At 44.9% G+C, this 23,369-nt stretch overlaps 2 protein-coding genes across 4 annotated transcripts; one reads left to right on the top strand and one right to left on the bottom strand.

The window, feature by feature from the left end:
* Positions 1 to 503: 503 nt before the first annotated feature.
* COX19 (cytochrome c oxidase assembly factor COX19) lies at positions 504 to 3,811 on the bottom strand. Of its 3 annotated transcripts, none has more exons than XR_012662458.1 (4): positions 3,573 to 3,808; positions 3,331 to 3,442; positions 2,221 to 2,368; positions 504 to 2,063 (listed from the first exon to the last, which is right to left on the bottom strand). XR_012662458.1 is itself a non-coding variant. In XM_075104968.1 (4 exons), exons 1-3 carry the CDS (start codon positions 3,652 to 3,654, stop codon positions 2,281 to 2,283), a joined length of 282 nt encoding a protein of 93 aa, XP_074961069.1. In that variant the 5' UTR covers positions 3,655 to 3,811; the 3' UTR covers positions 504 to 2,063; positions 2,255 to 2,280. The 3 variants fall into 3 exon arrangements, 2 of the variants coding, with proteins under 2 accessions (XP_074961069.1, XP_074961068.1); XM_075104968.1 differs by having other exon boundaries at positions 2,255 to 2,368; positions 3,573 to 3,811; XM_075104967.1 differs by having other exon boundaries at positions 504 to 2,368; positions 3,573 to 3,807.
* Positions 3,812 to 10,818: 7,007 nt separating this feature from the next.
* On the top strand, positions 10,819 to 20,835 carry LOC142062500 (cytochrome P450 2K4-like). Its single transcript, XM_075104959.1, has 9 exons — positions 10,819 to 11,138; positions 13,399 to 13,561; positions 13,763 to 13,912; positions 14,207 to 14,367; positions 15,613 to 15,786; positions 16,313 to 16,454; positions 17,010 to 17,197; positions 17,692 to 17,833; positions 18,249 to 20,835. Exons 1-9 carry the CDS (start codon positions 10,941 to 10,943, stop codon positions 18,452 to 18,454), a joined length of 1,524 nt encoding a protein of 507 aa, XP_074961060.1. The 5' UTR covers positions 10,819 to 10,940; the 3' UTR covers positions 18,455 to 20,835.
* Positions 20,836 to 23,369: the final 2,534 nt, after the last annotated feature.

Genomic DNA, 23,369 nt, shown 5'->3' with positions numbered 1-23,369 from the left:
TTTTTTGAAACTGCTTTTTCCCTCACCATCCCTCCTGCAGCAGGTCCAAAATTTAAGTCTCAGTCACTATAAACAGAGTTCCCAGTGCCTCATCCTTCAGCGTGTAATCTCAGTTCATTTAAATGGCAACTATCACTCCAGCTCAACAATCAAAATTCAGTCACTCAAGGCTTCAAAAACTTCACCTCTTTTACTCTGTAATAACCTGGAGGAGAGAGATGGTATCAGCTGTCTCAGGAGAAAACATGCATCTAACTCATGAAGGAGCTGTTTGGGCAAATGACAGTGCAGAATAACATCCCAAAGATGAAATTACCACTGATAACAGCCTGGATGACTCCACCACCACTGGTGAATTCTTTCATACCTACCAGGGACTCACTTCACCTTATAATATTCACAGAGCACAGAAGCATGAAATTTGATTTCTTTCTTCTGAGATGCTGGAGATTATTTTAATAATTCTTACTCTGTATCACTGAAAGAAAGCTCTTGTTCAGTGGTTTAATATAAAGTCTTTTAATATCTGTTTCAGCAATAAAATCACTGCTTTCTCTTCTATAAATGTATTAATCTCACCAAAGGATATAATTTAGAGAGTAGAATGAAGTAGAATAAAAATATGCAGCAGCAAGTGAACATTCTTTTCAAACACGGACCCACTCTGAAATATCTGCAGTCTGTTCAATCAGATTAGACCCGAGCAACAATTTAAATCCCAGCTCCAACCACCAATATGAAGAGCAGAAAGTGTTCTTTTACCCTTTCCTGGATCTGTGTGAGCAGATGCACCAGGGAGAGAAGCAGCAGCAAAAGGACTAATAGCAGACAGCAGGAAACGTGAGATGTATCAAACAGAGGACACAAAATAAATGAGAAAGTATAGAACTGCCTTGGCAAACTGTGTGTGTATCGCTACCTACAGGCCCTGACCATAAAGTTTGCAGTTTGACGGCCAGATACACAGAGAAATGCTGCACTGGGTTTAAAATAAAATTAAAAAAAAAAAAAAAAACACCAAAAAACCCAAACACCAAAAAACCCATACCAAACAGAAGAGCAGGGCAGGAAATACAGTGGAAATATATCCAGAGGACTTACAGTTATTGTCTGCTTAAAACATATTTCTAAGGGGCTAACAGACCAAATTATTTTGGCTTGAACTCAGTATTAATTAAGAAAAACTAATTTGCATTAGTGTATGTGAGAGAAATACCACTGGCTGTGAATATTCATCATACATTACACAAAAACCTGTCAGGGACCTTAAAGACACACTCAGACCTGACTGCACATCACTGCATGGCCTGCTGCATTACCTTCTCAGCATATGGGCTGCAGCTACATGTTTTGGAATCAAACACGATATTTCTTAAATAGAACTTTTGATCTAGCCTGTTTTGTACATAAAACATTTGTTTTTAAAAGAATAAAATTGTCCAGTCCCATTTATATGTGGAGTTCATAGTTACTTAGAACACAAATAAATACCATTCCTGTCTCCACCCTGATTTCACCATAGAGGTATTAAAAAACTCGTATGGCAGCTCTACTTGGAGAGATTAATATATCCATAATGAAAGATTCCCAGCTAAATGATGAAATAAAAGTTAGGTGAACACTGTTGGCATGGTAAATAAAAAGCAGAATCACTCCCTGACTGGTGTCCGGAACTAGAAATACTCTCCCAACAATGACGGAAGTTAAAAGACTGAAAAAAAACACTGCCCCAGTATCTAAGTGTTTTCTGTAGCAGGGGGAGAACGAGATTACCCCAAAGATGGGGATCAACACCTGCATTTAATGAAAAGCAACTTGCAAATACCACAGCTTTATTTCCACTGACAAGTAACTCTGTAAGCATATTAGTAATATCCACATTAAGATTAATCTGTAGTTCAAGATCTACACAATAAAGTTGTTGGGTTTTAGGGTTTGGGGTTTTTTTAAAATCTTTTTAAAATAAGGCTTTGCTGTTCTGTTCTTACAGAGATGTGGAGAATGCTGCAGGCAGTAATTGATCTCTCCCAGACAAAATGTTCTTATGGATCTTTAAGAGTAGTCTAGAGAAATTGGAAGAAAAAAGTTAAGAAATACTTGAGGAAAGCAAACAAAGACAGTACTTTTGCTCATTTCAAAAATCAGATTTTAGGAAAATCAGGTTTGGGAAAAAAGGTTTCTTAGGGAAACGCTTCCTATTGAAATATGAACAGAACGTACAATATGTACTACGTAAGAGTTACGCTTTCCATACATGAGGAGTGAAGTTGTCTTTCTTCATTACAACTTTTCAGGCTTTGCTTCTGATTTCTCATCTATCAGATCTTTAAATCCCAATTTTTCCAGTGGTTCATTAGCCATAAGTTGCCTAAGTTAAAAACAATAAAAAAAGAAAAACATAATGCAGAACAGATTCTATAACCAAAAGAACAGCAGCATTTTCTATTTAATTTCATATTATTTACCCTGAAAAAATCCAAGACATCCATACGGAGTGATTGTCACTTTGCAAAGCCTCAGAAACTTCAGTTTTGGGAAAGCAACATACAGGGATACTTTTTTTTTTTCTTAAGAACGGTTTTCCAATTAACTGTGTTGTTTCCTGATATTAGGTATTAAATAAGAGTTTCCTCAGAAACTACCTTTAATTAACTACTTTTAGTTAACCTTTAATTAACAGACTGCATAAGAGCTTCCTAAAATTCCATCTGTCCCATTTACCAGATTTTTAAGCGACTGCGTTTTAAGCAACATTTGTGGTGCCACTATACTTTGCTGTAGTAGTTTTCAAACTGTTTATTTGCAGCCTTTCTCAGCACCAGCCCATTCAGTGTATGCAAGTGCCCTTTGTACTGAAGCGCACTTAGTAACACCCAATGAGCTCCCTGACTCACCACAGAATAGATGACATTGCAAAGCAATGCAAGACTAGAAACATCCCTGGATAAACAACCAACAATTCTTTTTTTGCTTGGACTTGGGAACAAGTTAATCTTTTAACTTGTAACCATAGCCAGAAAAAAAAATCTAAAATTTTCACACTGAGAAAGATGGACTATATGGAGCAGAAGCTGGCCAAGTCTCGCAGCTATCCCACCCTCAGGGGTGGATATCTACACATCAAAAATGAGCTGCTGAAGAGGCACCAGTTTCTTACAAGGATACAAGATTCCTGCGTGGGCCCTTCACTGCACTGCGGGTTCCCTTCCCCGCCCCGCACGGGGAGCCCCGCCGCTTCCCCGCCCCGCTGGGGCCACCCGGCTGCCCCGCAGCCCCCCGCCGGGCCTGGCCGGGCCGGGCCGGGCCGAGGCTGGCCGGGGCACCACTTGCCTCTCCATGCGGCACTCCAGGTAGGCCATGGCGCGCTGCCGGCAGGCGCCGCTCTCGTAGCCGCTGTTGCGGAGACACTCCATGAACCGCTCCTTGAAGGCGCTGCACTCCCCTGGAAGAGACAGCGAGGGCCGCGCTACCCCCGGGCTCGGGCGGCGCCTTGGGCCCGCGGCCCCCCGGAGAGCTGAGGGGAGGCCCGGCCGGCGCTAGGCCGCGGGGAGGCCGGGCCCGCGTTACCGCACCGAAGTGATCCAGCGGGAAGGCGCCCTTGTCCGGCGGCCGCGGCTGGAAGGTTTTGCTGCCGAAATTCATGGCGGTGGACATGTCGCCGGCGGGGCGGGGGGGGGGACACGGGCCGAGCCGGGGTCGCTCCGGTCACACGCTCGCCACCGGAGGGAGCCGAACACCGATCGTCGCCAACTCCTGCGAGCGCCGAGCGCATCGAGGTAGGCGCGTTACGGCGGCCGCGCCGGCGAGGGGGCGGGACCACGCCGCCATGGAAACGGCATCGGCATTGCTATGGCAACCGGGGCGCCTCGCTATAGGGGCGCGCGGGCGGGGGGCGGGGTTGACGTCACCGGCGCGGGCCCCGGCCGCCGGCGCGGGTCGCCACGGAGACGCCGCTGCCCGCCATGTTGGGGCGGCGGGGCCGGTCCGACTGACCGGGAGGGCCGCGCCGGTGGCGTTCTCGCTGTGCTGCCGCCGCCCCTGCCCCCAGGGCTCCATCGGTCTCTGCGAAATAAAACGATTTCTTCTCATAAAACCTTGTTATTTTCCTAATTCGCCTCTGAACGCTCTGCGCAGGAAGGGTGAGAGGATGGTCACGGGCAGCCTGCCTGTGGAGGGGCAGGGAAACATGGTTTGGCCTCTCACGTTTGTTCGATTAGAAATGGAGGGAAAAAGAGAAAACTCAGAGCCTGGTGTCAGCAAATCCGTCTATACAGGATCCAGCCTCATCCGAGCCTCTCCCATTTCTATCGAGGAGCTGGCGGCCAGGGCCTGTGCTGAGTCCAGGCTCCCATGTCCCCTTTGCCACGAAGAACAAGTTCCTCACCCACCACTGCTGAGCACTGCATCTTGGCTTAAAAACACATTTTTCAGAACCTGGCTCTGGCTGGTGGTGTGATCCGAGAGCCCTGGGGATCGGCACCCCTGGGAGGCACTTAGAAATCCAGCAGCATTTTGGAAGAGCCATCCCTGTCCGCTGCAGTGACACGAACTCCGCCATCAGCCGCCTGTGGCCATAGCGTAGTGATTGCTCATCCCTCGTGGATCCTCACGGTTTAATGCCCATGCACAAACCCAACGGACAGCACTGAGTTATTTTATGCCTCCTACAAGCGATGGGCGAGCAGGCGGCTTCCCACTGTGCAGCGCGAATGCCGATGAGGCCAGTAAAACCAAGCAGTCATTGGCAGATGCTTAGGAAATGGTGACCTTCCAGGTCCTCAAGACAGGTGACCAAGGCAAACAGCCCTTTTGCCCACAGGTTTACAGCACACTCTCTCCAGAGCCTCAGATCTCATCCTGAAAGGAGAATGAGAAACGGCGTTAATTTAACCCACCCGAGTGTTAACAGTGGATTACACTGTAAGAGTCTTTTTTCTTCTTTGCCCATAGCTGCAATTGGTTTAAGATGGTCTTTCATCTGTTTTAAGTTGATTTTCTTTTAATTAAATGACTGAGATAAGTAGAAAGAATTTGAGGCGGGGAAAAAAAAAAGAAAATGGCTGCAATTGTTAAGGACAGCCATTATGGAAATATTACCTGCAGTCTCATGTAAAGTGCGTTTTGTTTATGCTTTGATTGCTTTCTTATTACAGTGTTGAAGTTGTAAATGGAAAATTACACCATGTTCTATTACATAAGCAACTGGTTTACACAGCCTGAAACATAAGGTTTTATTTATTATTATGGTTTCAGGGCTATGAACAATAGATGTTTTTTACTATATGGTAAATAGCACTTTTCCACTTGACTTTGTTATAACACTTAACAGTAAAAGGGAGGTACTGCATTTCATAAATGCATGCAGCTCACTGTCTCCCAGATCTCAGACGACTGAGCAGCAGAGAACCAGCTTTAGTTTATCTGGACAAGTTTAACTGAAGTGTCAAAGCACCTGATTTTAGCAAACTGCCCAAGTTACGTTCCTTAGTTTCTGGCACAGTGGTTGTCTTGCTGATTCCCCATGTGATGAAGGAAGAAATCAAAGGAAAAGGATATGCAGGATCGCACAGTGGAATTATTCCCAAATAGACAGCAACAATCCTATGCAAAGGCTCTTATCAACCTGTTATATTATGTTACGTTACGTTACATTATATTATATATTATATTATATTATATTATATTATATTATATTATATTATATTATATTATATTATATTATATTATATTATATTATATTATATTATTATATCCAAATGTTTTGATTGCCTATTAATTAACTCGGTGTCTTTCTTTGGCGTCTTAAATTTTGTAGTTACCCAAATTCAGGTCAGCAGCAGGTGTTTGGTTATGCTTATTTAATGTTTTTACTGCAAATCTCAGTTGTATCTTCTAAAGTTTTCTTTAAATGTACAGTTTGTCTTAGAATGTAATACATGTGCTTTAGCAGTCTAGTATGTATTTTTCCCAAGGAGATCAAATGAAACCCCTGTTAGATAATCAGTGTGAAGGAAAAAAAATCTCATTTGCAGATTAAGCCAACCAGTTCCAAAAGAATTCAATAAAAACAGTGCCACAAAAAGCAGTGCCGCTAACGGAGAATTAACTGCTTTTCACATATTATCTTTCAAAGAAGTGAGAGATTTTCCTGGCACTGGGGAAATCTGAAATAGCTGTCTCAGTAAAAAGATGCCTATTGTACAAGAGTGATCAGATAATTTGTAAAGCAACCACTGTTTTGCAGTGTCTCTAGTCTGGGGTTCAGAGCCCTTTCCAAAAATCAGAATGCTCAAATTAGAAGGTTCCCCAAACTAGGAAAAATCTTGGACCTTCCCTTTTCAAGTTACACAGCTGGATAAATTTTTTTAAAATTCCTTTTCTTGCATCAGAGCTGTTAGTTATTAATTATGGACTAAAGAGTCATTAATTATCCACTAAAGGAACATTTGAAAAACGTTTTTTACAGTGTTGTCAGATCACACTGAAAACTTAACTCCACTATTGGTGCTTATCCATCTGTTGTACAAATGTACCTTCGGAGGGTTTTTGCACACTTAGTATTACTTTTCGAAGCACCAATTCAAGTACTACCTTAGAGCAGAACCTTTATTCCTTGTTATGGACAGGGTAAAGTCTGAGACTTTCATTATCTCTCTCACCATACTGCATCTTTTAAGAGCCTACAGATTCAAACTATCAGGTAGTTAATTTGAAAATAATTTATCAACAAGTTGTTAAAGGCTTTGAGTAAAGTACTGGGGGATTTTGTAGCTTGACTTGGGATAACTGTAAGAAATTAATCAGTTGAACAAGACCAAGCACATTCAGGCGCTGGAATTTGTGCCCTTGAGACTGCTGTTCCCAGCCCAGGCACAGAACACACCTCAGAGAAACATCCTCAAAGGATCACTCATTCCTACGCCTCACCCTCGCGCGGCAAGCATGCCGCCAGCTCTTACATAAGGTCTCTTGCTACATCACTGCCACAGGCTGTTATAAACCATTTTTCTACCTTTTAATTCAGGTTCCTAGACAAGCAAAAATGCAGAATATTGCCAGAATAGTCTGGGGAATGGGGATTTCTGTAGTGGATGTTTAATGAAATATTATTGTTTTGCACTTACAGGGAAATCATAGTTTCATGCCAGTAAGGTCAGGGCCTTAATATGTTATGTGCTCTACAAAGATGTACAGAACGATAGCTCATTTTCTGTTACGACTGAGCCAAAGCCTCATCAGGTTACAGGGGAACGTGGTAGAAATAGCAACGCTTTGCTGAAAGCCAAAGCAAACTTTTTCCTTACATTGCTAGTTGCAATTCTGGTATATCTAAGTCCACATCTCTATCTGCATCAAGATGGGGGGCCCAAAAGTAAGATGCTGGGATCCAGGCTCTGTAGATACTTACAGACCTACTGTAAGATCATCCTTCATGGTATGCCCCAAATTGCCCTTGGATTAATATAGTTTCTGCAACACTGTTTTGAGATAGACTGAAGCTAGAGATCCAGAACAAAAAGATCCTTGGAACTATGTTGAGGCATTCAATCTGTTTGGTCGTATTTTGAAAATAAATTCTTCACACCCTGACCTCCTCAAGACTAGCTTCCCAGGTCCGGCTGCCTTGGCTTGCTGGTGTGAGTGTGGCGTCAGGAAGATCATGCTTCTGGCTCTAGTCACAATGGATTTTCCTGAAAATATTTTTATAGATAAGCATATTATGAAGTACATTACCAGCACCAAATCCCAGGATCTCCCCTGTATTTTGTCACTGGGTGAGACTCATGAAGGAATTACATCTATTTGGTCCAAGACCAAGGCTTTTAAAAGCAACAAAGTTCCTGAGAAGGGTTTCTTGCTAAAAGGAGTTAAATGCTTAACATGAGCGGGAAATACTGTCACCTTGGGCTCTGCACACAGAAAATGCACTAATTCCATGCAGAGATTTTTAAATTTTCTTCTTCCAGTGACCAGACCCATCCATACAATCTTTCAGCTCAGAGTATGGAAAAAAAACCCCAAGAATCTTTCACTGAAAATTTTCCGTAAAATAATTATTTTTAAAAGTAGGTTTCAGGAGTCCTTCTTCCCAAAGTAGATGTGCAACACGCACTGGTTTGAAAGATAAATGAAAAGAAATTCAGTACGAGTTATTTGTATCAAAATGAGCATAGCAAACACTTGTGATACTGATCATTACCCTGTAGTGACCCTGTAGAAATACCAATTTGCAGGATGGGAAGAAGCGGGTGTAGTCCAATAAAACAATACAATAATTATGAAAAATTTAAAGAGGTCAGAGTCGGAAAGCTTTTGATTTCTTTTTGCACTGGCATTTGTCAAGGTGAGCAAAATCCATTAGCAAGGAGCACCCTGAGTTTTAACACATCTGAGTCTTTAAAAATGTTAATGTTTAATAGGGTGTGCTCATGCGTTATATATCCCTGATAACAATGCACGGGCTGATAGGCATCTCTTGAGGTTGTAAATCAGTTGCAGAGCCTTGCAAGGCACACAGGCACTTGGTGTTCACTCTCATGGTTTATTATGCTATCAGAACTCTTTGACTGAATTATGACCTTATAACAGCTCTTTCTCTGCATTATCCTACTGTTACTGTAACATTATTAACCTATGTCCCATTAGAAGATTATATGTCCTGCTCCAGATGAGCACACAGAGGTTAGATGACTCTGGCTGTTTAATGTACAGGCTCATTTTCTAGGAGGAACTGATTATTTCCCTGAGCTATGCCCACAAAGTCTGCTTACCTGAAGATGGTATCAGTTCTGGCCTGGGCTAGTAGAAGGACAAAGGCACATGATCAAGGAGCAATGTTTTCTCTCCGGTCCTGTGTGGGAAGGCTCACCTGCAAGCCAACAACTCAGTTGTAGGCTCTGTTCAGGACTGCATACTGGAAGGTATGCAAGGAAGAAATGGAGGTGAGGACATCACATTAGTTGTATTTTAAATTTGCAGCGATTCCCTCCCTCTGGAGAACTCACCTGTCATTTCCTGCAGTGCATGCATCAGTCCAGCATTTTGCAAGACCATGGGCTCACTGCTTGAGAAAGGATTTCACCCTATATTATCACCAAGTACAACCTGAGGCTTTAAACAGTCTGAAAGCCTTGAGAAGATGCTCTTGCTGCCTATGGCAGTAGCCAGCTCTGCTCTAACAGAGCAGTGGTGGCTCTGTGTAAACAGAAACAGTAAATTCCCTCCATCAATAGGCAACTGCACCCATGTAGGATTTTCTTCCTCATTCTTACTGTATCTTATAAAGTCTGAAGAGTCCCAGTGGTCACCATTTGCTCAGAGGAGAGTCTGGCAGAACAGCATATTCTTGGAAATGTCTGTGAGAAGAGAGTGCAGACCAAGACCTTCGTAGTTGTGCAGCAAATCTTGAGATGGACGTGACCGCTCATTGCCCTCCTTTCTTTGCCTGCCCTGCCTAGTCCTCTTCTGCACAAGGCAATTCTCCCTTGTGAAAAACTCCACTCCTGATAACAAGCCTTGGAGAACCAGTGGACACGCAAGCACCTTTTTCATGTCAATCTAGTTAGAGTTTATTGATTCCCCTTGCCTTCAGCTAATGTACTTTTATTATTATTAATAAATAATCGTCATTTTTCCATCAATGGAGCCTGCACCCAGGAGCCTTGGAGGATTCTAGCAAAAGTATTATTAAAACTAAAGGTTTCTAAAGGGTTGAACAGCAGCACGGCCCAGTTATCTGACAGAACCTGCAACTGGGGAGCAAAATATCCCCAGTTGAGAATATACGGTAGAGCATGATTTTGGCTTCTTCCCCAGAGCCGCCATTTGAAACTGTGCCCTCCCCTTCATGATCACTTCTGCTTTGTTGTCATTCCCCAAGGATGCAAAGGGTGCAGGTGGCTCTTGGGGAGCTGTTGCCTGAGCATGCAGGCTCTTGCAGGACTCTGCCCTGGCATGGTACATGACTCACTGCGCTTGCAGTGCCAAAGCTGCTGCTGTGTGCTCCTCCTGGCTGGCACCCCCTCTGCAATAGCTGCCCAGGCAGCCTCTGTCCTGGCCAGCTGCAGAGCCTGATCCTGGCGCTTCCCAGGTTACAAAGACTGAGGATTTCTTTCTCAATCTAGGCAGAAGCACGGCCTGGAAGGGACGGTTTCTCCTAGAGGATTGCACGCATCTGCTCATAAACAGGCAGGACAGCCAGGAAGGAGTCATCACCAAGCTCAGACAGAGACGGACATCCAGGCACACAGTCCTCTGGACAGTAAATTGCAAAATAGTGACTGGGTGGTTTCAGGGGCATTTTGGGCTTGCCAGTAGAGGATTTTTGGGGTAAAGATCAATAACAGTGTCAGCAGTGAAAATACTGTGTTGCTTGAGGAGGAGATTTTACTGGGGTGGCAGGAAAGCAAAGAGAATCAGAGCTGCATTAGCACAGCTTCATGCCACCACTGTTCCAACTCCTCCTTGGTCAGCATTGTCCTCCCTGAGGACTTCCTTGCCAGCCATGCCTTAGGCCATGCATTATTGTGGGCTTTTCCTCCTGTTCTGCTTCCTCCATTGCATCGCCAGTGGTCCAGCTGAGTCCTGTGACCCTCTGGCACCATGACAGCAATCCGGCATGGGTCCTGTCCCTTAATTCTGCCTGTGAAATCACATGGACCACAACATGCCCGTAACATAGATTTTCACTGGAAAACAAACACCTTGCCCCAGTGTTGTAGATGAAATAGGAGCTCCAGATTAAGATAATCCATGTTTCAGAATAAAATAGGGTGCTATTTGGCAGGAAAAAAACAGTACATCTGGTCTAAATGAACGTAAACAAGACCTCGGAGTCCTTTTGTCTGTGTAAAGCTACTTCCTTAGAAGGTGTGGTCAAGCAATGACAGAAGGGCTATAAAGGGACCCCAAGATGCTCATACCCACACTTTGGTCTAGACATGGCCACACAGATTTTGCTGCAATACATGGGCTCTAGCTCGCTGCTCTGTTTGGCAGCAGCGCTGGTCGCTCTCCTTTACTTTCTTACCAGCTTGAAGACGTCGGTTTGCAGTTTGCCTCCCGGGCCACGACCTCTTCCTCTGATCGGGAACTTGAATGTGGTGGACCTGAAAAAGCCGTTCCAGTCACTGACAGAGGTAGGGTCTGAGGGAGCAGGCAGGAGGAAAATGTGCAACTCCTGAGTGAGAAATGCAACTAGGGACGTGGAGATGTGATTGTGTTTCCATTGTGTGGAGGGCAGAAATGAAATATTTAGTGTATTGGCAGGCTGGCAGAGTGACTTTACCTTCAGAGGTATACACACACATACATGTGTTTATATATATAAATATAATACACACATTCCTTCCTTCATGCACACACAAGTGTAGTGTCCTACCCCTTGCAATCTGCTCCATACTGTCGGTATTTCGAGCCCCTCAGAGGCTGCAGGTAAGACTTGAGCTGGGCCAGTCTGCTGACAGGTGAGGACTATTTGCTATCATGAGATGTCTCACTGCGGACAGACCTCTCCCAGTGAAGGTGGGGAGGGACGGAGGAAGGGATGGAGGAAGGAAGGAAGGAAGGAAGGAAGGAAGGAAGGAAGGAAGGAAGGAAGGAAGGAAGGAAGGAAGGAAGGAAGGAAGGAAGGGAGGAAGGGAGGAAGGGAGGAAGGGAGGAAGGGTGTCACCCCCACACCAGAGGAAATGGATCCTGTGCACATTTGTTTCCAAAGCTAATTATATCCCTCCAATGCAAACTCTGCCTTGGCAACCCTTCCCCTACAGACACACTGGCCAGGGTTATTTAAGACTTGATGCATGGCTTTTATACGTCTAGGTAATCAAATTACTTTTTCTTACGTAGCTCCACGGATACTTTTATTTCTAAAAGAGAAAAAAAAAAAGACTTAAATATTTTGAAGCCAGGTGTGGCCTGCTGTGCTCCCACAGGGAGGTGGGGACAACTCAATGTGAATTCAGATTTCTTCTGGTTGCTGTAGAGATGGTTGAGGTGCCATGAGTGACCTGTCACACACCCCATGTGTGTGCTTACTGAACGCTATGACAGGGGAACCCAGTCCCCAGTGAGCTCCTTCGGCCCACCTGACACCAAAATTCTCTAGTTACTCATAGAAGAAGGGCATCCTGGGCGACCAAGGTACTGAATTCCTATGGCGGTCACACAGCATTTATCTGTCTTGATTTATGGTGCAGAGGATTGTGCAGAGCAGCTTTGATGGGCTTCTGGTCCTGCGCTCCCATCTGAGCATAGGTATGTTTGAGGGTGCCGGTATGGCAGAGTAACTATTTTTGGCGGTACTGGGGGATTTTGTCATACAAATGTCACATGGAGGCACCCGACTGATTTCCTATAATCTGCCGAGCAGCTTTCTTTAGGCTTACAGGCCTGCCACATCCAATATTTGTGTTGCTGATTAAAAACAGGGTTGATGCCAAGAAGTACTAATGCAAATAAATGACCAAAGGAAGGCTGGGAGGTGGCTGTGATTCCCTGCCCCTGGCTCTGCCACACACTCTGTGAGCTGCCGGGGAGGAAAGAACCAGTGTTAATGTTATCTCCCAAGCCGTCAAACCACCATTTGATGAAAACAAATTCAATTTGTCTGGTGTAATAACAGGAGCTGCTTCTAATCTGAAATTCAATTTTCAGTATCTATCTAATGCATAGCAAATGGTAACCCAGGCACATTGGAAGCAAGAAGATATTTGGAGCGGATGGCTTGCCGTGTGTTTAAACGAAGTCTAAAATACTGAGTGAATGATTATGTTGTCAAAGCCACCCTTCTGTGTAACAGATGATTCATATTTAATTTGCTATAAAAGCCTAGAGCTCCTGTGACATTAGCTGCAAGAATATGCTTCCTAGTTGGATTCAAGTTTCTGGTGGCCAGCAAATAATTTCGCAATGACTGCAACACTACCCACCTTGCCATAATTAGAGACAAGTGCTGTCCTGAAAGAAAGAGTTATTGTTGAGCTTTGTTTTTATAGTATTTGTGGCTTCAGCCTCAAAGATGTGTGCACGCCTGCTTGCCTCAGGTCAACAGCATTAAAATAAACAGGTCTGCCTGCTACAGCATTTTCTAACCAGCCTCCAAATGGTGGTATCGCTGTGCTGGCCTGTTACTGCAGAACACCACAGGAATGCAGTGGCATTTTACTGACTTCTCCTCTGATAGGAGCAGCGATAGCAGACACCCTGTTGTGCAAAGAGGGTGCAAGCAGAGATGCTGACAATTGATAGCTGTTGCTCATTAGTTGCATTACAGCAGCACCTGGAGACTTCAGGCAGGGCTGAGAGGCTCCTTTCAGGCTCGAAACCACCCAGGGTGGCTAGTGCTAGCGTTTGGGTCCAGACCTGGTTTTGAATGAACATATTTATTCAACTTGACAGCTCTCCAAGGTATACGGCAATGTCTTCACTGTGCATTTTGGACCCAGGAAAGCTGTGGTACTGGCTGGGTACAAAACCATCAAGGATGCCCTTTTAAATCATGCTGAAGAATTTGGAGAGAGGGCAGAAATACCCATATTTAGGAAAATGACACAAGGAAATGGTAAGCGACCTTTTGGTTGGTTAGTTTTTGTAATTTGTCTATGTTCATTATATTCTTACAGCAAAAGAGTATCCTCCTCTTTACAGATTGCTTTTTGTTCATATAACAGTGTATCAAGCAGCTTTGGCACCAGCGTGTAAGAAGGCCATACAAACATTTATTAACCACAGGTAACATAAGGCTGTTATACCTTTATTTTAGGCATAGCATTCAGCCATGGGGAGCTATGGAAAACTATGAGAAGATTCACCTTGTCCACACTGCGAGATTTTGGAATGGGAAAGAGAACCATAGAGATCCGAATCCTGGAGGAAGTAAATTCTCTTATCAAATACTTTGAAACATATCATGGTGAGTGTCAAGGCTTTCATCCAGAAACAGAAAACATGTTTAGTAGAATGAGAATGATAAAGATTAATGGAAGTTTAACTCTGAGCAAATGGTATCTCATGGTTAAAGTTCAGCATATGCTGAAGTAGGTTACTAAACTGAGACCTTAAAAACATTGAAACCGAGTTCCCTGCTGTGCATTTCTGGGTGGTAAAGGAGTTTGTTCTCCAGGAGCTCAGGACTACATTTCTACAGGAAACCAGACTGAAACAGGCATACTCACATCGTCATTTGTCTTCATTGCTTGAAATACAGGGAAACCATTTGATACAAAGATGATACTCAACAATGCTGTGTCCAATGTCATCTGCTCTATATTGTTTGGAGAGAGGTTTGAATATGATGATCCTGTATTTCTAGCTTTGTTGAAGCTGTTGAATGAAAATACTAAGCTGTTGGGCTCCCCTATGGTGCTGGTAAGAGATTGGTTTTACATTTTGGCTTTTAGCTTTTTTGAGGATATCTGGTTCCCCATGTTTGTCCTCCAGGCCTTCCACATCTTGCTTCTTGAAGTGAGAATATGAACATTATCAGCCAGCCAGCCTGTACAGAACACATTTGCGGTTCTGAATCCACAACGTAGATTCCCAGACCCCTGGGCTTAATCTGTGAAGCTTATTAGTAAAAGAAAAAAACCCAAAGTCTTTACAAAAGGAACCATTTTACCCTCTTTGAAGAGCAGAAGCACACTACGTCTCTGATATCAGAGACCGGCCCTGAAATGCCATCTGCCTCTTTGTATTACACCTTCAGTAACTGTCTTAGTTCTGCCTCTCCTAGAGCCAGGTTTGACAAACTTCATTTTCTTTTGTTTTGGCTACTGAAACTCAATCTTAGCAAGCTAGCAGCTGATATAAACCCATTCCTTCCTGACATAAAGCTTCTGCTTTGAATGCCAGTGGAGTCGTCTTTCTGAGCTGCACTGAGGTCTGCAGCCAGCTGTAACTCCAGAGTAGCTAAGCCCAAAAAGCACCACCCAAGCACAGGTCAGAGCTACACACTGTGTACAGACAGTCTCCCAGGATGAGGCGCCAGCTAACAGCGGGTGTTTGTTTAATTGTCTGGCGGGCAGCTAGTGGTCTCCTTGAAGATGTGCACACTTCTCATGGGATGATGGGGGTGAGTCCCCTCATTTCTCCTGACAGCACATATGTCCATATGGCATACTGCAATGCTGCGCTCAGTCCAGCTCCTAGGAACAGTGTAGTTGGGTTAGCTCGGTCCTGTGCCTAAGCTAATTGGCTTGGAAAGCAACATGTTGACACGGCAATATTGTCTGTCTGTGGAGATGGCCAGTTCAAGTCCCTTCTGCTGCCATAGGATGTGATATACCCAAGGGCTTTCCCTGGAGTAAGTACAATGCTCACATTCCCATCTTTCACATCTGAGACCCTTTGTCCCACCATCTACACAGCTAGAAGCCCTGAAAGAATATTAAGCTCATTAGTCTCCCAAAAGTCATGGCAAGGACTCATGCAGAGGTGTAACAGACAGAACACTCTGTTTCTGCAGCAATTCATAGCTGCTTGGACTGTACAAGCAAATGTGGGGGAATTATGGCCCGAAATATCAGGGCATGGGACAAGGGACCAGCAGTGTGATTTGAGATACCAGTATATGTTCAAAAGCCAATTAACAATAAGACTCCTCTTGCTCCACAGTTATATAATTTCTACCCATCCCTTGGATTTCTCTCTGGAGCTTCCAAGACTGTGCTACAAAATGTTAGTGAACTGAATTCATTTCTCCAGAAGCTCTTCCAGGAACACAAAGAAGAGTTCAATGAAAATAACTTAACAGGCTTTGTTGATGCTTTTCTGATGAAGCAACAACAGGTACTTTAAGTCTCAAAGTATTTCTGTTCTCTTAGCTCTGTCTTATTATTAGGACTGACCATCTGTCAGGGACTGGGATTGAGTGGAAACAGAACTGCAGTGAGCAGAGTATATCAAAGCTCATACTCACAGTGAGCTGTGCTGTACTCGCTCCATAGCTCCACTGAAACTGCTGGTAAAGGGATCTAGTTGTCAAGATGTCCCATGTAGGTGAAATAAGTTACCACTCAGCATACGTAAGGAGGAGATCATCCCAAACCTCCCTGCAAGAATGGTACAGTGATAAACTTCGTTGCAGTAACTAGATTCCAACTAACCTCATATCCAGACCTGGGGATTGCACATATGCTTGGGACCAGACAAATTCCATACAGCATAGGCCCTAATGCTAAAATACTAAACATTTCATTTCCCAGAGTACATAAAGTCACAAAAAGATAAAATGCAGATAAAAATGGTGGCAACACAGTCACATATTGGTATCACTTGCTGTAGAGCTTATGGCTGTTACCTGTGTGTTTTGAAGGAGTCAAAGAAACCCCACACTATGTTCAACAACGGAAACCTGTTGTTTTCAACCCTGGACCTCTTTGCTGCTGGGACTGAGACTACTTCTACAACTGTGCGCTGGGGTCTTCTCCTGATGATGAAATACCCAGAAATTCAGAGTAAGGCTAAGAGGTCGTGTTGTACAATATACTGTTGCATGCTTAAGGCTTTGGTTGTGGAAGGGAGTGGGACCCATTCAGTGTTGTCTAGAGTAATTATTCTGAGTACTCTCAGAGAGATAACAACCATTGATTTTACAAAGGAATTTTATTCAGCTGGATTGCAATAAACCAGCCCAGCCAAGTGGGAGAGGCTAAGGGCCAGCCTACAGTTACAGTAAAGCTCCCCCATCGTTATTCTCCTGCAGGCTATGGGCTTACGTCACTAAAGGTCTGCTCAGGAGCTGATTCTGATCTTGTTTCTGTTGAAGGCTATGGGATAACAAAGGTGTGTAATCAGAATAAGGCATAGGATATACTGTAGTGACTGCTTTCAAGCTCCCTTGGCTCAAAAAAAACACCTGAAAAAACCATGCCATGCCCTGACTTACCCACTTCTGCTCTTCCCAAATACCCCTCAAAGTTCTCCCTTTTCTTCATCCTGGCCAAACTGGAGGCCATTTTGGTTGCAAGATAAGAGGGTTATCAGCTTCTTAATCCTTTCTTCCCTCCAAGGAAAGATTCAGGAAGAAATGAACCATGTCATTGAACCAGGAGAGCTGCCTAAGTTGGAGGACCGGAAAAAAATGCCTTATACAGATGCAGTGATACATGAAATACAAAGGTTTGCCAATATTGTCCCAATGGGTGTATCACGGTCAACTCCTACTGATGTGAATTTCCAAGGCTATGTGATTCCTAAGGTGAGCTTTGAGGATAGCTGCTTACACTGCACAAATTCCTTACAGTGTAAAGCAGACAAGAAGAAAAATATCAAAATCTAAAGACACTGTGATGCGTGGTTTAATCTATGATGTGATCCTTTTTCTTGGATCCAGGAGAGCTGTTATAAACATGCACTGGACTGTGGTTTATGGTTTGAACCCAGAATAACCAGAGAATATAATTAAATCACACTGGTGTGAATTTCTTATGCCAAATGTGGAACCTCTACTTCAGCATCTTTCTTGAAAGATCTGGTTCTGTAAGAAAGGAATGTTTTGTGGTCAAAAAAAAGAGAGCGGCAGCTACTGATAAGAGGCAGAGCCACGGTGGGGCAGGGAAGAATCCCCTAGTTCTGTTTGCCATGGCTCAGTCTTATTTGCCTCTTCACATTAGAAAAAATAAAGCAGCCTAGCTCGACTAGGAAAGTGATCTGCTCCAAACAGCTACAGCGAGTTTCTTTGATCCCTTTCAGGGTACAGAGATTATTCCGCTGCTGACCTCCGCTCTGAATGACAAGTTACACTGGAAAACCCCGGATCAGTTCAACCCTTCCCACTTCCTGGATGCTGATGGGAACTTCATTAGGAGAGAGGCATTTATTCCATTCTCCATAGGTGAGAGGGGTGTGTGTGCACCACCTGGAGCTAGGCTGATGGCACAGTTCCCCCTGATTCCAAGAAAGGTATGAAAGTAAGGGACACGGAACATAGGATAAGGGATTTCTGGTCATTTCTCCCATCCGCCATTGCTGTAGGTAACCACCTCTTCTTTGGGACATCTGGGAGACACTGATTTACCTACAGCCACTGAATAATTTCACATACCTACAGGCTTCTGTGTGGTTTGTGACCAAGTCTAGTGTGCACCTCTAAGTCTAGTTTACACCTCTAATATACAGAGAGAAGGAAGGAAAGATTTCCTACCTCAGCAGCCTACTCTAACAGACTGTACATCTAGTTTAGATGGTCTCTGACATCAACACTAACAGTTACAGTGCTGATCGTTTACTTCTCTCCTGGTTGTTTTCAGGACGAAGAGCTTGCGTTGGAGAAGGACTGGCCAAAATGGAGCTGTTCCTCTTCTTTGCAGGGTTGCTCCGTAAATTCGTTTTCCAAACCCCTCCAGGAGTGGACACGTCAGACCTAGATCTCACTGCTGATGTTGGCTTTACCTTGAACCCCATGCCTCACCTGGTTTGTGCTGTGCCCTATGAATGGTCAGATGACATAGAGTAGTGAACATTTTAAGCTTGAAAGCAGGTCTAGTTACATGTGAAAAAAGCTGTCTGTACCTGAGCTTTAGGGGAAGGAAGACACCAGGCACTGCTATTTTTCTCTTGTTCATGTGATTCTTTCTAAAAGCTCTTGCAGTGTCTGCACAATGCAAACCCTTCAGACACCCCTGAGTACTGCTCTCAGAAACAGTGTGATTCATTCCTGAAACAGCACATCAGAGATGCAGTTTTCAGGGCTGTTTGAAAGAATGAAATCGTTTCAAGCCTTCTCTATAGATGTAACCCATCAGAGGCTCTCCCCTGAGAGCCTCCACGGGGAGTTTCTCAGCCTGCAGTCCAAGCTCTATAGCAGAGCTGATTAGCGATGGCCCAACTGGAGACAACAGACACCTAATGGACCTAGAAATCTCCCCAGGACAGTTGTTCAGCTGAGCCTCAGACTGAGCTTCCATTGTACGATACAACCTGCCTTATCTTTATTACAGAGTCCTAGACACAAGGGTGTAACATGGGCTGATGCCAAGAGCCAGGCACAGGACAGTTATCAGAAAACATCTAAGTGGTTTGGGAAGTGGATTCATTCCAACTCACACTAGACACTTTATACTGAAAAGCCTGTTTATGATGGGGCCAATCTAGCAGCTTTCTGCTTCTGCTAAGAAAGGCATTTCTACCACTCCCTCACCTCTCCTGGCTTCATGCTGCCTCTGGCACCTGTTCAATCCCTTACTGGGCCAGCTTAGATACCCAAACTGGCCGAAAATGACTGGCCACAGAAAATGACGAGTTTCTGAATCGGCGTGGCTAAAGCTGGACACAAGCCTGAGGCAGTGTGAGGGTGATGCAGCCTGGGTCCAGGCAACAGGACTGCCATGTTCCCATCAGAGAGCTGAGAGGGGCTCAGCCCTCTTCTCCGCTTGCACCTTAGGAGCCATAGTTGCTCTCTAGATCCTCTCTGCCCTCCACAGATAGAGGGAGGGAGGATCTTTCAGTGGATGATTCAACTGGCATAAGGTCTGAATTGCTCACTCTGCTGTCTGCAGGGTGAACCATCCACAGGCTCCTAATTCAAACTTCAGTCTCGTGTATCAGGTGTGTTGGGAGGAATAGGGACAATATTTTCCATTTGACTGAAAATGGGGCTTAAACTCTTTAGAAACTGTTGCTGTCTGTCTTCAGCTCTACACCAGATACACAGCGCCTGGCATTTCAAGCTGTCTTCCTCTCCAGACATTCCTTATGTCAGGGGTAGGCAGCAAGGTCTCCAGGCAAAGTAACAGATCAGGCTGCACTGCTGAGCAAATACCACTGCCACGGGCTCCCTTGGAAGTTACACGTCCTCGGTAGACAGCAGGAGCAGGGCTATCGCCGTAAGAACTGCAAGCAAAATTTTGGTGCTTGCAGAAGTGCTTTGGCTGCTTAGGTAGGAACTGAAGTTACAAATTCAGAGCTGATAATGCTCACGTTCTGCCAGCAGAGATCCTGCATCACTGTCAAGGCTTTTGAACGTAGTCACTGTGAAAGTAGATGTAAAACTGGCAATAGAGTCTGGCAGGAGAAACAGGTTGGACTTTGTCACCAAGTCACTCACCTGGACCATTACCTTGTTATATGTGGGTCTCTGTAGAAAGCTGGTGACGCCCCAGAGACTGCAGCTGTCCTAGAGCAACTGTTTGATTACTACAATTAATGATTTGTTTCATGTAGCAGCCATTAGGAGTAAGAACAACTAGCCATACCTGCAAGGCTATACCCATTGAGGGAAGCATGATACATGTGTGAAATCTGAATGGTGGTGCAGCTACCAGAGAGGAGGCTGCTTCATGTGGCATGAAACAGGCAGGAAACCACATGTGAGTTAGGGAGCAGTGAGTGAGTCAGTGAGGATGCTTTTATGTTGGGTTGGAGGCGGGAAAGACAGGTTCAGATGAAAAGAAAAAAGGGAGAAACAGAAAGTTACAGAGACTGAGGGGGCAGTTATGGTAAATGCATAACATAAAATTGCTGTTTTCTAAAGCTGATCTGTGCTGCAAATGAAAGAAAGGAGGAAGAGAATATGAAGGGATGACAAAGTAGGGTGGTCTTTGTATGGCCAAGGCACTGACTCTTCACACTAGCTTTATAGTTCATGTGACTAAAGGCAGCACTCTCATAGTTGTACTGTACCTCGTGCTTGTACTGGTATAGCACTTGTACATGCATTGTACCATGGGGCCAGCTCCAGCTTCTGCATACATCTCAAGGAGTCTGCTTAACAAGCTATGTAACACGAAAGCCTTTGCTGCTACATTTGCTTACATTTTGTTTGCTGTTGCTCTATTTGCAGTCTAACTACTGCAAGCCTGATAAATAAATATTTTGCTCTGTTGCAGTTGATCTATCTGGTGTTGCAGGATGAAAGTGATTTTGGGTCAAAATTATAGAGTTGGGCTGCACCACCTTTAATACACCCACATTAGAGAGGTGAGCACAGGGGTCCCTGGGCAACATGCAGCCAGACATGTTTAACAATGCGAAGAGTGAGCAATACTCGTAGCCACAAACAGCTCGAAGGAAATGATTGGATTTCTAGCTCCACAAAATCACAGCTGAAAAGATCTTTTTAATACTTAAATAATTGTCCCCTTCAAAAGTATCTCCTATCAAAATCATACACACAGTCCATGTGTTGATGTAGTTTAATGATATAAGAAACCTGGGACCTTGGAGCTTTGTTAGCAAGTCAACACTTAGGGTTGTATCTTTGCTAACTCACAGGACTTAGAGGCACAATTTTCAGAACTCACTCTTTGGTGAATTAGGGAGTCCTCCCAGATTCCCAAAGTGCTTCAGACATCATGCAAAGCTTTTTCTTGCATTGCTCTCAGGGAGACAGACAAGGAGTTGAGATGGTATTATGCTCCAGACACCACATTTCCAAAAGGAATCATAGAATCATAGAATCACAGAATTGTTAAGGTTGGAAAAGGGCTCTAGAATCATCGAGTCCAACCGCTAACCTATCACTGCCAAGTCCAGCACTAAACCATGTCCTCAAGCACCACGTCTAACCTTTTAAATACCTCCAGGGATGGAGACTCCACCACCTCCATGGGCAGCCTGTTGCACTGTTTGACAACCCTTTTGGTGAAGATTTTTTCCTAATATCCAACCTAAACTTCCCCTGGTGCAGCTTGAGGCCATTTCTTCTCATCCTATCACTGGTTACTAGGGAGAAGAGACCAACCCCCACCTCACCACAACCTCCTTTCAGGTAGTTGTAGGGGGCGATAAGGTCTCCCCTCAGCCTCCTCTTCTCCAGGCTAAACACTCCCAGCTCCCTCAGCTGTTCCTCATCAGACTTCTCCTTCCAGACCCTTCCCCAGCTCCGTTGCCCTTCCCTGGACACGCTCCAGCACCTCAATGTCCTTCTTGTCCTGAGGGGCCCAAAACTGAACACGGTAGTTGAGGTGGGGCCTCACCAGTGCGGAGCACAGGGGCACGATCCCTGCCCTGCTCCTGCTGGCCACACTATTGCTGACACAAGCCAGGATGCTGTTGGCCTTCTTGGCCACCTGGGCATGCTCTGCTGGCTCACGCTCAGCCATGTGCTGACCAGCACCCCCAGGTCCTTCTCTGCTGGGCAGCTTTCCAGTTGCTCTTCCCCAAGCCTGTAGCGTTGCATGGGGTTGTTGTGACACAAGTGCAGGCCCAGCACTTGGCCTTGTTGAATCTCTGGCCCAACGATCCAGCCCGTCCAGGTCCCTCTGTAGGGCCTTCCTGCCCTCCAGCAGATCGACACTTCCACCCAGCTTGGTGTCATCTGCAAACTTACTGAGGGTGCACTCAGTCCCTTCATCCAGATCATCAGTGAAGATATTGAACAGGATCGGCCCCAACACTGAGCCCCGGGGAACACCACTCGTGACCGGCCGCCAACTGGATTTGACTCCATCCACCACCATTCTCTGGGCTCGGCCATTCAGCCAGTTTTTAAACCCAGTGCAGAGTGCACTTGTCCAAGCCATGAGCAGCCAGTTTCTCCAGGAGAATGCTGTGGGAGACAGTGTCAAAGGCCTTACTAAAGTCCAAGTAGACCACATCCACAGCCTTTCCGTCATCCACCAAGCAGGTCACCTTATCATAGAAGGAGACCAGGTTAGTGAGGCAGAACCTCCCTTTCATAAAACCGTGCTGGCTGAGCCTGATCCCCTGGGTGTCCTGCATGTGCCGTGTAATGGCATTCAAGATGATCTGCTCCATGACCTTTCCCGGCACAGTTACCCGTATCCTCCTTCTGACCCTTCTTGTAAAGGGGCATCACGTTCGCTAGTTTCCAGTCATCTGGGACCTCCCTGGTTGACCAGGGCTGCTGATAAATGATGGAGAGTGGCTTGGCGAGCTCCCATGCCAGATCCCTCAGTATCCTTGGGTGGACCCCATCCGGCCCCATGGACTTGTGAACATCAAGGATATACTGACTTTAGGAGAAGTTGGAATAGGAGGAAAGAAAAATGATGATGGAGAAGGAAAACCCTTCCCATGCATACTGGCTTGGAAGCTTTGGTTATTCACCTTAAAGTGCAGATGGAGAAGAGAAGTAGGAAGAATAAGGCCATGCAATGTCCCAGAGAGATGAGTCATCTGCTTCTATCAACCTTTTCTCATAACAGAGGCAAAATGGAAAATTAAAGTGAATGGCAGCGAATTTAGACTAACAGAAGGAAATAGATTTTTATGCCTGTTACAGCCTTTTAACACTGGATAAGGGATGCAATTCAATGTACTTCAACATAAAAACAGACTCCAAACAAACAAAACCAGGAAAAAAACCATTTTCTTGTCTGGGGAATACATTATCTTACAGTGCCCTCGGAGCTCCCTGGGTCTGGCTGCTGCCTGAGGCAGGACGTGGCTCTGGATGGCTCTCTGACTGG

The sequence above is a fragment of the Phalacrocorax aristotelis genome, chromosome 10 (genome assembly GCF_949628215.1).
Source record: "Phalacrocorax aristotelis chromosome 10, bGulAri2.1, whole genome shotgun sequence".
In the NCBI taxonomy this organism is placed as follows: Eukaryota; Metazoa; Chordata; class Aves; order Suliformes; family Phalacrocoracidae; genus Phalacrocorax; species Phalacrocorax aristotelis.
Note: the sequence above shows the minus strand (reverse complement) of the source record. Positions and strands in the feature narration are given on the sequence as shown.